The sequence below is a fragment of the Stegodyphus dumicola genome, chromosome 10 (genome assembly GCF_044657685.1).
Source record: "Stegodyphus dumicola isolate Sdum_Otavi_A_Nest chromosome 10, ASM4465768v1".
NCBI classification, from domain to species: Eukaryota; Metazoa; Arthropoda; class Arachnida; order Araneae; family Eresidae; genus Stegodyphus; species Stegodyphus dumicola.
In genome coordinates this window covers 115,091,381-115,105,289 of record NC_140777.1, presented here as the reverse complement: position 1 = coordinate 115,105,289, position 13,909 = coordinate 115,091,381, and the positions used below count along the sequence as shown (strand labels likewise).

The window sequence follows — 13,909 nt, the reverse complement described above, 5'->3', positions numbered from 1 at the left end:
ACATTGTCGATTCTAATTTACTGTACTAGTCAATAATATATGACCAGGGGCTGTTAAAGTTTGCTACGTGACTGCTGACATATGGCTAAATAGTCAACAGCCAAATTATCAGGTGTCCAAACTGGCAATGAGGAGCTACTGAGCCAAGAGGAGTTGCATAGTGGTGCAGCGTACAGGAGAATGAAGTTTGGTACAGGAGAATGAAGTTTTAAATCGAAACAAGGAGAAGAATAGAGAGTATAGACAACAATAAGCATGATAAGTGTTGGTAACACAGCTGCTGCTCTTCAAAGTCACTGGTATACAACGTAGCTCCAACTCATGGGTAGCTCCAGCTCATTCTTCATAAGGGGACATATACCTTGAAGTTATACACAAAAAGGGCGAAATTATCTATGCATGCAAGGCATATTACAGCGGTGCTCAACCTTATGCTCGCCGATCGTTTTGTATGTGCTCGCCAGCCCGATTAGGTACTATGAACAAAAAATATTTAAAAAAAAAAACAGTCATTTATATTTCTTAATTGTTAAAATATGATAAGCATTTATAGTTATAAGAGATATCTTGCAAGACGTTATAAAACAATTGCTTGATGGCTGATGAACTTGATAGCGAACATGGAATCTTATTGCTTCATTCCGATGTTAGATGGCTCAGCAGGGGAAAAGTACTTCAACGATCTGTAGAACTTCTTTCGCCAATAAAGCAGTTTTGGGAATCCAGAAACGAAAGTTATAAAGAATTGGACGATAATAATTATCCGATCTGTATTTTCTCACGGATATAACAGCTAAACTGATCAAACTGAACGAAGATCTCCAGGGAAAAGAAAAAAAAAAAAAAAAACCTTTTTCGATTGACTGGGACTGTAACTGCTTTTCAGATATAAAGTTAAATTTGTGGATAAATCAGATAAAAGAAAAAAATTTCACCCATTTTCAGAATTTATCAAGCCATATTAATAACCACAAGGCAATTGAAATAGAAAAATACTCAGAAAACCTAAATGCACCAAAAAAAAAAATAATTTTGAACTCCGCTTCTCTGATTTCCATAACGTTCAACCAATATTATTATTCATCTCAAACCCATTTGCCTAAATTAATATTTCAGATGTATCACATAAGATTGGAAATATGTTTAACAAAAACGTTGATGTTTTGGCAATGCGCTCGCGATAGGCCAAAATGTGCTCGCGAGATGCCAAAGGTTGGGCACAACTGGTATATATTCAATTTTCAATATGAAAAGAAAATAAAAGACTACAATTTTTTCCCTCCTTCCAGCGTGCCCTCTTGGTGTAAAGGTATCACACTCGGCGTGTATTCGAGAGGTCCAGGTTCGAGTCCCGGCGAGGGCATTGCTGATTTTTCATGTCTACTGCTTCAAAATAATCTAATGACTCTACAGGGGCGCCCTAAAAGAGGGGACGATAATTCATCACCACCAGTATTTGGCGATTGGGTCCCCTATACCCCAGTTGCCTTATAAAAGGGGGAGTATATAGGGTTTTTCCTCCATCCCTCCAGCATATTTTTATGGTGTAACAGTAGCACACTCAGCGCGTATTCGAGAGGTCCAGGTTAGAGTCTCGGTGACTTCATTGCATATTTTTTTTTTACATCCCCTGCATTTAAAATATCAATGATTCTATAAGACACAATGTAAAAAAGTAAAATGAGATAAAGTAATGTGTACTGTCCAAAGTATATATACAATGACTCAAAATGATAGAAATACTAAAATTACCAAGCAGTTTACGGTGCCAGCGGCTATACAAGCTAAAATGATGTTACACATGTTACATTGAAACTACTAAACATGTAGTGAAAGTACATCTGCAGGCAAGACAGTATTCGGTACATAACATAGTATAGCCACAAGTAATGGATATATCATACAGAGGGGGCTGCCTCGCATATTTTTTAGACGACTTTGCTATAACAAAATCGCCTGCTTGGAAATGTTTTCAACTACAAATATATTTTTGAAAGTGTAGATTATCGTCTACTACTTGACAATTTTGTTTTCATGCAAAATGGCGTTTTTAAACAAACAATGGACGAAAGGCTAGATTTGTGCTCTCTCCGAAGAAATTTTTCGTATCTAGTTATTAAAAAATGCTGTGAAAGCTGTTGCATAATCATTAAAATGCTCGCTGTCAACTGTAAACTACAATTTTTATAGCAATGCTGATTTGGATCATGCTGTAATGAATTTGGATTAATGCTGATTTGGATCTTAATAAAGGCAAAAAAATAAACGTAATGTGCATCGTCTTTCTCCACGACATACCACCAAAAGCAGAACGCGCTGCAGAATTCTCTATGAGAAACAATTATTCGGAAAAAAAATTGAAACATGTTGTCACAATACAGGAATCTTGGATACATTTAAATGACCACAATAAAAAGAGATACATTTATTATCATCAAAGAGAAGAAAGAAATCTTAGAACAAGGTTCAAAGAATCTAAAGAAAGATTTTCAAAGGTATTTATAATTTTTGCTGGTTTTTGATATAACGGCAAATAAAATTTAAAAAATGTGCAGAAATTGTTAAGATCCACTCCATATATTATCAGGAATATATTTTATGCCCAGTTTTCAAATTTGAAGTATATTCTCTTTACTAACAAAGTCACCAATCAGTTGAACTGCATCAAGACAAAGCTAAGCGCCTCACGTCAAAATCTGTTAATTTCCTGGAAAAAATGGAACAAGAAACGGGCATCAAGGCCATACTCTTCACTCATATCCTTACTAAATCTTTTGATATATCATCCACAAATGTTTGCGCTTTTGGACTGTTAAAAAGCGAATTGTCCAAACGATGACCTACAACCCTCCTTGGACTCTGGAAAGCCTTTAGGAAGGAATGTGATAAAATGCCTCTTTCGATACTAAAAGAAGCTTTAATGGTCTTGGAAATTACGGTGCAGAAAGATAGTGAAGATTAGTGTTGTCAAATGGAACAATAAAAAACAAAAATTTAGGTAAAATGTTTCTATAAATACAATGACATTCATCTAAAAAATGCGCAAACAGCCTTAGTACATTACATTAATACGTAGACAATTTCTCTGCGAATACCGAAATAACAAATGTCCCGTCATTATGAAAGAAAAGGTGTAATAATACCGTTAAGCATTGATCCCATGGCTATATCTATATGCCAGTTAAGCACTTCCTATTCCTAAACAAAATTTAAACTTATATTTACAACATTTACTCCATTTTCTTATTGTTGAAAGAGATCCCTTATCACCCAAATGGCTACGTGTCCCTTTGCCACGATGTTCTCTCATGCTCATAAAAGCGCTCGTCAAGATTAAAATCAAAAATACGTCATTTATTAAGAAAAGGCCACTCAAAAGGATTAAGTCAGTGAGACGTGCATGCATTATGAAAGAACAGGAAGCACAAGCTACTTACGGTTACATTTAAAGACGCATTTTATCTCTTTGTTGCATAAAATTTTCTTTTCATCTGCGAAACAAAACATTCGTCATACTCCTGATTTATCATTCGCAAAATACGACTTTGCAATCCTTTAATTCTTCATCAAAGAGGGGTTGCTGACCCCTCTCATTTCGAGTAGTAAATGAAGTAGGCCTCGTGATATATACCCGGGCATAACGATACGGCAATCATATGCAGATTGTCCAGATGCTCAGTTACGGTCATGAATGCTTTTGTTTACGCCTCGCCCGGGCTCGGCATAAATCTTTCTCATTGATTTAAATGGTAGTAAGCTTTTTTTATTCGAAGTTGAAGTTTTAGTGCTTCTGGGACGAATTTATTTTGAGTCTGGTCTTTTTTTTTTTTTTTTTTTAGTTTATGGGCATTGATTTTTATGGATCGTAACGTTATAGGTTTCTCTAAATCCTGTAATTTAAACTTGAACTTTCCTTTCCCGTCCCCTCCCCGCTAAAGCTTCGTTTTTGATTGTTGCTTAAGATTTATATGCGACCTCATGATACCTTCATAAGGAAGAAATATTAAGATTGCTATAAATTTGGATATTTTTAAACATCAGGAAAGAGAACAGTGAGCTCTGAGAAGGAATGAAACGTTTAAATGGGAAGTCTATGAATTCAGTGAGTTCTTCTGCAGAAATTCATTCGTAGCAATTTTCATTTCATTTTACATTGTGCGATTTGTACAATAAAACAAGTATACTGGAAAGCCTGTTTCCGTAAGAGATGTTTTGTTAATTATCTTTAATAAACAAGTATTTTTCAAGCAAATATATTTTACAGAAACATGCTGATGCACAAGTGATTTTACTCCTTTTGTTAGAATATAATTTTTTGAGATAGTAAGCTTTCTTTCATTTCTGAAGGAAGTTTCTCTACTTCATATTCTACCTTATTAACGCCGATGATACACAAGATGATTCTGGTGACAGTTATTCGGTTTAAGTTTAGAGGGAGTACTATGTATTTCTATGCATTAACCGAAAGATTTTAGCGAATTTTTTATTACCGAAGTTTGAGAATTGTCTGACGCATCAGTTCAGTATAATCATAAAAATGATATTTTAGGTTAAACAATTGAAAAAAAAAGTTTTTTACTCAATTTTTTTAAATTCATCTAATACTATTGTTTTTTCGGATATGGTTGGACAATTGTTTTTCCGACTGTCTGAACCAACAACACGCTCTCTCGGATTTAGATAATCCCAATATTACCGAATACTGATAGTAAGAAATTAATTAAATTTCTTACTATCAGTGTTCGACTTGGAACTTTTAGAAATTTCCTAGCGTCTTTGATTGAGGCAAGTCCAGTTGAAAGTCATCATTCTCCGTTTAACCATTATCGTCGTTTTCATCCATTTCGTAAATGATATTCCGCTTATAGCATAGCTCAGCAAAAAGCATAACTTTTATTTTAAAATTAGCAAAACACGCATTTTTTTATTTTTATTTTCCTCTTCTCTGTTTAAATTTTCTTTAAATTTTTTTAAAATTTTCTTTATTATTTAATTTAATTTTATCATGCAATTTTATTTTTATTATTAACCCAAAGGGGCGGTAGCCCAGAAGGGCTATTAGTCTCAACACGGCATTTTGTGACTTTTCACTATAAACGGCGAATCACTTTTTAAATTGTTGCCACCAAATATAATCGCCCTGTATTATATTTAAAGAAAATAAATTACGAAGAATCTGCATGAATGTACGGAAGTTTTTTGCATTATGAAAAAAAAAAAAAAAAATCGGTACCTACAGCCATCAAATTTTGAATAACGTAATGCTTCACCCAAACATTGGCACCTGGAAGCCCGATTTTTGAATTTCGAATTTCTTTTATCATTTATTTCGAATTTTAATGAATTTTTGATTCACAAACTCAATTATTTGAAAGCGATTAATGACAACACTGTACACAAAAAACACTGTTATCTCCAGTCCGCGAGATTGTCTATCAAAAATTCTAAAGATATGTTGTTTTAAAATAGTTTGGGATATTGCTGTTGAATTTAATTTTATGTCGTTTATGTGCGAAAAACATGATGCAGTGGGTGATCGGTTAACGAAGAGTTCGGACTACGAACAAATCGAACAACGAACACTTTCACGAAAGATTTTTGTGTTCGGACAACGAACACATATTCAGATAACGAACTAAAACGAATTCTAACGAACGCTTCTCGGCCCTCGAAGCATAATGTGCAGGGTTGCCACACCCAACGGACCAAAAATCGTTTTTAATCTCTCTTGAATAATGTTGCATGCCTATTAAACTTCAAAGTTCTGTATTGCTTTTCTTCCAATAGAATATTCATAGTCAGAGTAGACCATCAGTTTCGGTTTTAATTCCATTCAAAACCGAAACTGATTTCATTTTGACGAAAGAGGACCAATACCGACATCTGCCATTAAAAATCTTTGAAGAAGTGGGAGGATGTCAGAGCAAGGGTCTTAGAATGGCACCCAAACCAAGCTGATGTCAGTAGGGTCGGGTATCTTTACAACGACAATGCTATTAATCACTTCCGGAAAATCCTGAATAAGAGAGAAAATCAATCGACATTGGACATGTTCTTTAACATAAACAAAAAATAAAAAGGACTAATTAATATCCAAGACTATATGTGTGTATTATTTCTTAATAACTTACTAAGAAATAATACAACCTTTTTTTTAAAATTTAATTTTTAGGGTCTCCAGCATGAATTAATCGATTTGACAAAAAATGTACGGTAAATCGATGATCGGTTAATGAACAGTTCGGATAGGGAACATAGTCTTGTAACGGATTAAGTTCGCTAACCGATCACCCACTGTATTTAATAAATAAAGGCTACATACAAAACGTTAAAAAAAGCCTACTTTTTTTAAAAAAATTTGTTTAATTGTCTGAACATTAGTTATAATATAGTACAAACGAAGAATGTTATTTGATTCGTAAAAGCTAGAACATAGTTAAAAGGAGAGGAGAATCTTGGGTCTTATGCTTGCTGGAAAAAGCTTACCATAGCTGAGAACCAAAATTAAATTCGCAACGCGATTACTAAAGCCTCAAATGATAGATACTCTTAAAAGTTGGGATAGTGGAAATGTAAAATTATTCGCGCCAAAATTATTTTCCTTATATACTGCTCTCACCTTTAATAGTTGGGATAGTAGAAAGTGGATATAGTGGCTCTCACCTTTAATTTTTGAATGGAAGTTGCGGATACTTATCTTCAGTGTAACTACTATTAATGCTCGACAAATAAGTTTTGCTGAGTAAGACGATCAGTTATTCGTATTTTTAAAGACTTTTGGCCGAACTTATAGGACAGATTAAGTTTATAAATGGGTTTCCAGCTTTAATTAAGTTTGTCTGCAAATTTTTATCTCTCCCTTTATATATGGATCGGCTTATATGTCAAAATACGTGGCAATTTATAATAAAATAACAACAAAATCATCCACAATTTGCGTTATTTATATGCACAAGTACAGAGTTCTTTGTTTCGATCTTGATAGTCTCTTATCCCCTGTTTTACTGTTACAAGGTATTTCTCCCACTTCCCTAGCGTGCCTTCGTCCTGTAGTGGTTCTGCACGCTGGGCCGGTATTCCAGAGGTCCGTGGTTCGATTCCCGGCGAAGGCTGTTGCATATTTTTCATCTTTTCTGCTTCTAAAATACCTAATGTCTGTACACTGTAAACTCAGTTTTTCATGTAGCAGACATTTTTCTTACATTCAATAGACATACCGAAATCTTTATCCTCCACATTTTGAAAAAATATCAATTAAAAATAAATTGTCACTTCAAAAACTGTTGATGTATTTATATAAAGGCTTAAAAGACTTTACATATTCAAGAAAATTTTAACGCAAATCCACAAAATAACCCTTCGGTTAGCTAATGATCTCTCGATGACCCCCATTAACTAAGCTCTGTTAGAGAGAGATAACTGGAAAACAACGGCGATGTGAAAAAGACTTCATCTCAATGTCATCTCAATAAAAGCATCATATTTATTAATTTATATTTCCAATAAAATATTTTCAGAAAATGGAAACTATTTTAACACACTTATACAGGTCAACGCTCTATTTAAAAAAATAAGGTACGGCATATGTCCTCCACGACTTCACGTTCTCTGCAGCACCGTACTTTCTCATTGAAATTCGGAACTCTTTCACGTATCTGGCTATCGAGGCGGCTAATGACACGTTCAATTTCCTCTTTAACTTTTGTGTTGTTGCTTCTCTTAAGTAGTTTCTTTTTTTATGACTTCCAATAACACTGTCACGCAAAATAGCAATATTTTCATCAGACCAGTTAGAATGAGAGCGTTGTCATATAATATCTGCTGTCTACCCTGCGTCTTCAAATTTCTTTATCAATCCGAAAACTGTTATTTCATTAGGCACATGTCCGCGTCCAAACATTGCATGAAGCTTTCTAACAGTCTGTACATAACACTTGCCACCTTCCGATGATTTTTCATAATCAAAATATTTGTGTGGCGCTCTTTTTCGACTCAATTGCAATGAAGCTGCAAAATGAGTTAGCTCAGTGATAAAATGCCGGCGTTACCAGGTCAAATCAAACATTACGTTCTCAAATCGAAATATTTATTTACCTGTTGTAAGTATGTAAAAATATTATCCATTTTCTAAGAATAAAGTTTTCTTTCCGGAATATCAAATCCGGAGATTTGTTCGGATGCCCTCTACTATAAAATATTAACGCCACAGAAATTTCAGAAAAATTACAGTAAACACTCATTAAACGCATAAACGTGCAGCGTTAAAATTGTTAAAAAAATAATAATATGTGCATACATCTTCAGTTTTTGATTTGGATTAAGTATTTATAAATGCCTCTTTTTAATCCATCTAGATATTGTTTGGACAGTATTTTTTTTCATTTAAATTTGAGCTTTATTTTAACCTTTAGCGGCGGAATTCACTACGCTAAAAACGGGGTATTTCTTTCAAATACTGAATATACCATAATCAAAGATATTAATTACCTTTTTTCGGGGGGGGCGATAAGCTAGACTTTAATAATAGTGAGTTTATTGTTGTTTCTAATTTCGGATGAAAACTATAAAATTAAATTGTAAAAAAGAGCAGAAACGAAAGTGAAATATCATTTCAAAAACAATTAAAGAAAATAAACAGAAAATTTGAAAAAATAATTAATATTACAATTCATATCATTAGAAACAATTCATATTAAAGAGAAACAATTAAACAAAATAGCATGAAAAAATACATGAGATCAAGAAACACTATAAAACAAATCTTTGAAATAAATTCTAAAATATTCAAAAGTTATAGCAACAATGAAAACCTATATTCTGTTACCATCAAAAGAGTGTAAAAATGCAACACATTAATTAAGTCTAGACTAATTTGAATGATTAAAATGACTCAAATTCATATTTCTACGAATTATGAAGTACGTATGTACATGTGCATTTACATTAAAGTATTTGAAATGAGTTTTATGCATGTAAAAGTAATCTAAATTATTTTAAACATAAAAGTAATCTAACAAAGGTAAAGTAAAACAAATGTAACCTAAAGTAAAGTAAAATAAATGTAAAGTAACATTAAAATAAATAAATTATGTGAAATAATAAATATAATAAAATAATAAAAATGTTTTATGAAAGTAGTCAAAATAACACAGACTGCCTCTTCTGCATGCTTATGACTCTAGGAAATCCCTGATTCAATACTTTGCAATAAAAAAAGATTATATTGCATTCTAAATGATTAAAAACGCGTGAATAAACATATCTGGTCTAAACAGTTCTTAAAGGGATCAATGAAATATTTAAGGTGGTCAGTGATGATTAAGGCGTTGATTAAAGGTCGAAAGCTCAGTATGCACAGACAGTTTATCGATATAATATGAATCCCATTGATAAGAAAAAATATTAATATTGTGTATTGGTATAAAGCTGTACCACGCAGTAAAGAAGAAATCATATAAAATAACTGTACGGGGGAAAAGTTTAAATCATTTAATAAATTAAAAAATGAGTAATATTTTTTAATGTATACATTTTTATGCAATACAAGAAAACGCAATAAAAAAGGGGAATGCGGAGACCGAAAAATAGAATCGAAAACAAAAATCAGGCTGAATATTTTTGAACGAGGGGGTTTTAAAAATTAAATTAAGCAATGTAACGCGAAATATTTAAAAAAAAATTCAACAATACTAAGCCATCACATTCATTAAAATCGAGCTTTTTTTTCAATTTGAATGCGTGATTTTGTTTCTGAAAACTGGTTTGTATTTGTAAAATTAATATTAATAATAATACAAAAAATAATTAAACATGAATCTAATAAACAGTTTTTTCCAAAACTTTTGTTTATATTCTAAATCTAATTGTCTTTAAGTTAATTACATGCAATTATTTGTATTATGATTATGTTGTATACTATATATTATTGAGGAAAATATAAAAGGAGGGTCGACGGACAAAACTATTCCTTTAAAAGCGGCCGATGCAAGAAAAAGGTTGAGAATCCCTGGTCTGTACAATAACAGAAGAGCAAAAGTTATATGTATATTTAAAGACGACCTTCGAATAAATACATTATTTTTCTTCTGTCAGGTTTTGAATTTAAAAGGAACAGCTATCTAAACGCATAAATAACTGTCCAAATAAAAATAAGATTTCCTTTCTACTTTTCAGTAAGCTGCCCCTCTGGAAAGCTGACCTTTGTCCGCAGGCTGTTCTCCAAACTCAAACTTGATTCGTTACCTGCCGGTGATGTTATTCAAGTGCACGAAAGTCCACCTTCGGAATGTTTCGCTCTTTGCATGCAGGATGACAGCTGCTCAGCATACTTTATCGATTACAAGAATAGCTCTTGCCTTATAGTCCACAATGTTACTACAGCGGAGCTGGAGAACGAATTAGTGCAAGACGGATATAGTAGTTACCACAGAAAATTATGTTTACCTGGTATGTCAGCGACTTAATGTTTCTGTTACTTTTTTTCAGTATTTACGTACTAACGCAACCACCTTGAAGCAATATGGCAATTTTCTCAGATGAAAAGGTAAAATTACTTATCCGGCGTAAGCTGGCGATCTTCATGACATTTTTTAAAAAGATTCACAAACTATCGATATTTATCTACTCGTAAATCGGCAAACATTATCACAATTTATCAAAATAAAACACACTTTTGCAATTTAAAATACAAGTGTTAATTGTTAAATAAGGATTATATGATAAATTTTAAAAAATAAAAAGGAACATATACGAAAAATAAAAATGAACGCATACGAAAATGGCTATGCTACTTCTAAAGAACTGTAATGAGCATGATTGTCTGAAGAATGTTTATACGCATGGTTGCCAGAATTTGGCGCATTATGAAAAGTTGACGGCTTCTGTCAATGTGGTTGCGACAATACGTAAGTAGCCTTTTTCTATTTTCTTATGAATCTCATTTCAAGTTTCTAACAATAATCACAGCTTTATAGGATTTCTATTAAAAATAGGTTTAAGGCTTCTGAGGATACGTTATCTATAATAATAGCATTAATAAAATTTAATTTCTTATGATAATAATTATATTTTTTCAGATACACAATGCAAGCACGAGTGGGAGTTTGATGAAGTCCAAGGCGTTCAGCTTTTCCACTACCTCGATAAGATAATTACAAATATAAACTCTAGTGATCTTTGCATGTCTCTCTGTCTTTCGGAACCCACATTCACATGTCGATCTGCTAGGTTCAACCAGACAAATTATGAGTGCATTCTCAGTCAACATAACCGTCGAACAGCAGCCGAAGTATTCCGACAGTCGCCGAATCCTGGTTCGGTACTCTATCTCGAACGACAGTGTGTGGAAGGTAAGTTAATACAACGTTAGAACGTTACCATAAAAAAGCTAAATACCATATTCTAGAAGTGTGTCAGTCAGTGGCGTAGTTAGAGCTTCTATCGTTCGGGACGCGTCCTGATTTTCCCGCCTGGGGGTCTCTTGCCGCTGAATTTTCGCCTTTTTTGATATACAAGTGTCAAATGAATTTAAACTCTATGTTTAATTCTTGAAGTAAAAATTTTAATCAGTTATCTTCAGTAATGCTAATAGCTTGGCTTCTAGTAGCTTTAGTGAAGTTTTAATAAATTTCTTCCAGATGTGTTAAAAATTTGTTAAATTTTAAATGTCTTAAATTTAAACTTTATATCCAGTTTATTATTATTTTTACTATATATGCATGTATGTGTTTATATCTATGTGTTCTATGCTTAAGCAAGTTAAAGTTTTAAAGATTCATGTTTTAAAAACAAGGAAATCAACTCTTGTTACATACACAAGTGCACTCCTCCACTTGAAATCCACTTTCCTTTATGAAAAATGTTTTCTCGAGTCTCCCTCTCTTTGGTAACATAAACTAACTGAGAACTGTTGAAGACTTAAGCGACTTCTCGCTGTGTCTTGGAAATTACAACAGGGACTTGGAAAGGGTGTAAAAGACTCTTTACTTAAACTGAACAACAGATTAACAGAAGATTATTAGCCCAAAAGGGCTTTAGAACCAAAGGGCTAACAGCATTTTGCGTCTTTTTACATTCAGCGTTGATGCACTTTTCAAACTGTTGCCACTAAATATTATTGTCCTGTTTTATATTTAAAGAAACTAAATAATGAAGAATCTGCATGAATGTTTCTCGCATTGGGTAAAGACAGCAGAACTTAGAGCTATCAAATTTTGAATAACGTTGTCCTTCAACCGAGCATGGGCACTTGAAAGCCCGAATTTTGAATTTCGAAATTGTTTTATTATCTATTTCAAATTTTGTAAAGCTTTAATGAATTCTGATTGACAAAGTCAACGATTTCAAAACAAGCAATGGCAACACTATATGGAAAAGAAATATTTTTATCTCCAACCCGCGAGACTGTGTATTGGAAATTCTAAAGGTATGCTATTTTGCTGTTTTTAAATATTTTGTGATATGACTGTTGAATTTTGTTTTATGTGGTTTAAATGCGAAAAACATGATATTTAATAAATAAAGCTAACATACAAAACGTTAAACGTACAACAAACAAACGTAAAACATACAAACGGCATTTGGGCGTAATATAAAATCTGAAAGCTTTCAGATTTTTCATTTTTTATATTCGTATTTTAAAGTAGTGAATGCTTTTCAAGATTTGGGGTATTCGGCGATTTGAATGTTTTTCGAGATTTGGAGTATTCGATTATTCGAATGTCTTCTCCATAATTAAAATTATAAGCAAACTAAATTATTTTGGCTTAAATGATCGTACCAAACTTTTACATTCCAGAGCCTACAGGATGCCAGTTCCGCAGCAGGCAGTCACGTGCAATCTTACGGCGCCATCGTCATGTTCAAGTCATCAAGAATATAACCACTCGTGAGCAATGTGAAATTTCCTGCCTTCACACCGCTCCTTTCCTTTGCCGTTCCTATGAATTCGATGGCGAGACCTGTATTCTCAGTCCCGAGGACTCTGCAGCAGAGTTTGGACCCTTAGAACAACCCGTCAAAGCTCTCGAAGAAACGTCAGAAGTCGATACTGGCGCTGTTTATTTTGAAAAGGAATCGTGTGTTGATGGTAAGTGTTTTCTGATATGAATCTAATGCACCGTGTAATTTCCTTTGATAAGACTCTTTAGCCCAGCAATCAAGATGTCCTGATTGTATTGTAGTTAATAATGACGGGCTGTCACTAAATGTTTCGACAACTTTTCAATGTGAAAATTCAATATGACAAATACATAAATAGAACTCTTACGGTGGGCTTTTAAGTAAGATGACATTAATTATTATTCTTGCAGATATTTATACGATAAGCTGAACTTATGACACCTTAAACTGCGAAACTTCAAACAGAATTTATTCTTTTTTTTTTTTCCTAATTTACATACCTATACACGGAATCAAAGTGCGATTACCCCATGGAATTGGTCGATAACCTCATCATTTGACTCGCTTCAAACATTGTATTCGCAGAACATGAATTGTTTTACGAATTTATGGGCAGCTAAGCCATTTTTTGATGTTACTCGTCTAATCTTAACATTAATTTCATAAATATGAGCAAGGAAAATCAATGTGAATGCCTTTTTATAATTTCTCTCTCTCTCTCCATGTTGCACTGGCATATATATAACATTCAAACACTGGCATATATATATCATTCAAACATATATATATATATTGAACTGTTTTCTACTTTTATTTATTGATATATATATATAGATAGGTAGATACATATGCACACACACACATATATATATGTGAATAAATACAAATTAAAAACCAGTTCAAAACCTAAACTAACTGCGCACTGATAGCAACTTTGTGGTGGTAAATAATGCAAAATAAAATAAAAATAAAAAATACGGTTAAAATTTATCACATATTAAATTTGAAA

The 13,909-nt window shown here is 33.0% G+C and overlaps 1 protein-coding gene across 1 annotated transcript in view; it reads left to right on the top strand.

Annotated features, from left to right (window-relative positions):
* Window positions 1–13,909, top strand: part of LOC118187447 (uncharacterized) — a 285,905-nt gene that overhangs the window by 170,786 nt on the left and 101,210 nt on the right. The window contains exons 3-5 of the mRNA XM_035357671.2: window positions 10,174–10,446; window positions 11,076–11,348; window positions 12,797–13,087. Coding sequence (XP_035213562.2) covers window positions 10,174–10,446; window positions 11,076–11,348; window positions 12,797–13,087 — 837 coding nt within the window. The remainder of the gene's footprint in view (window positions 1–10,173; window positions 10,447–11,075; window positions 11,349–12,796; window positions 13,088–13,909) is intronic.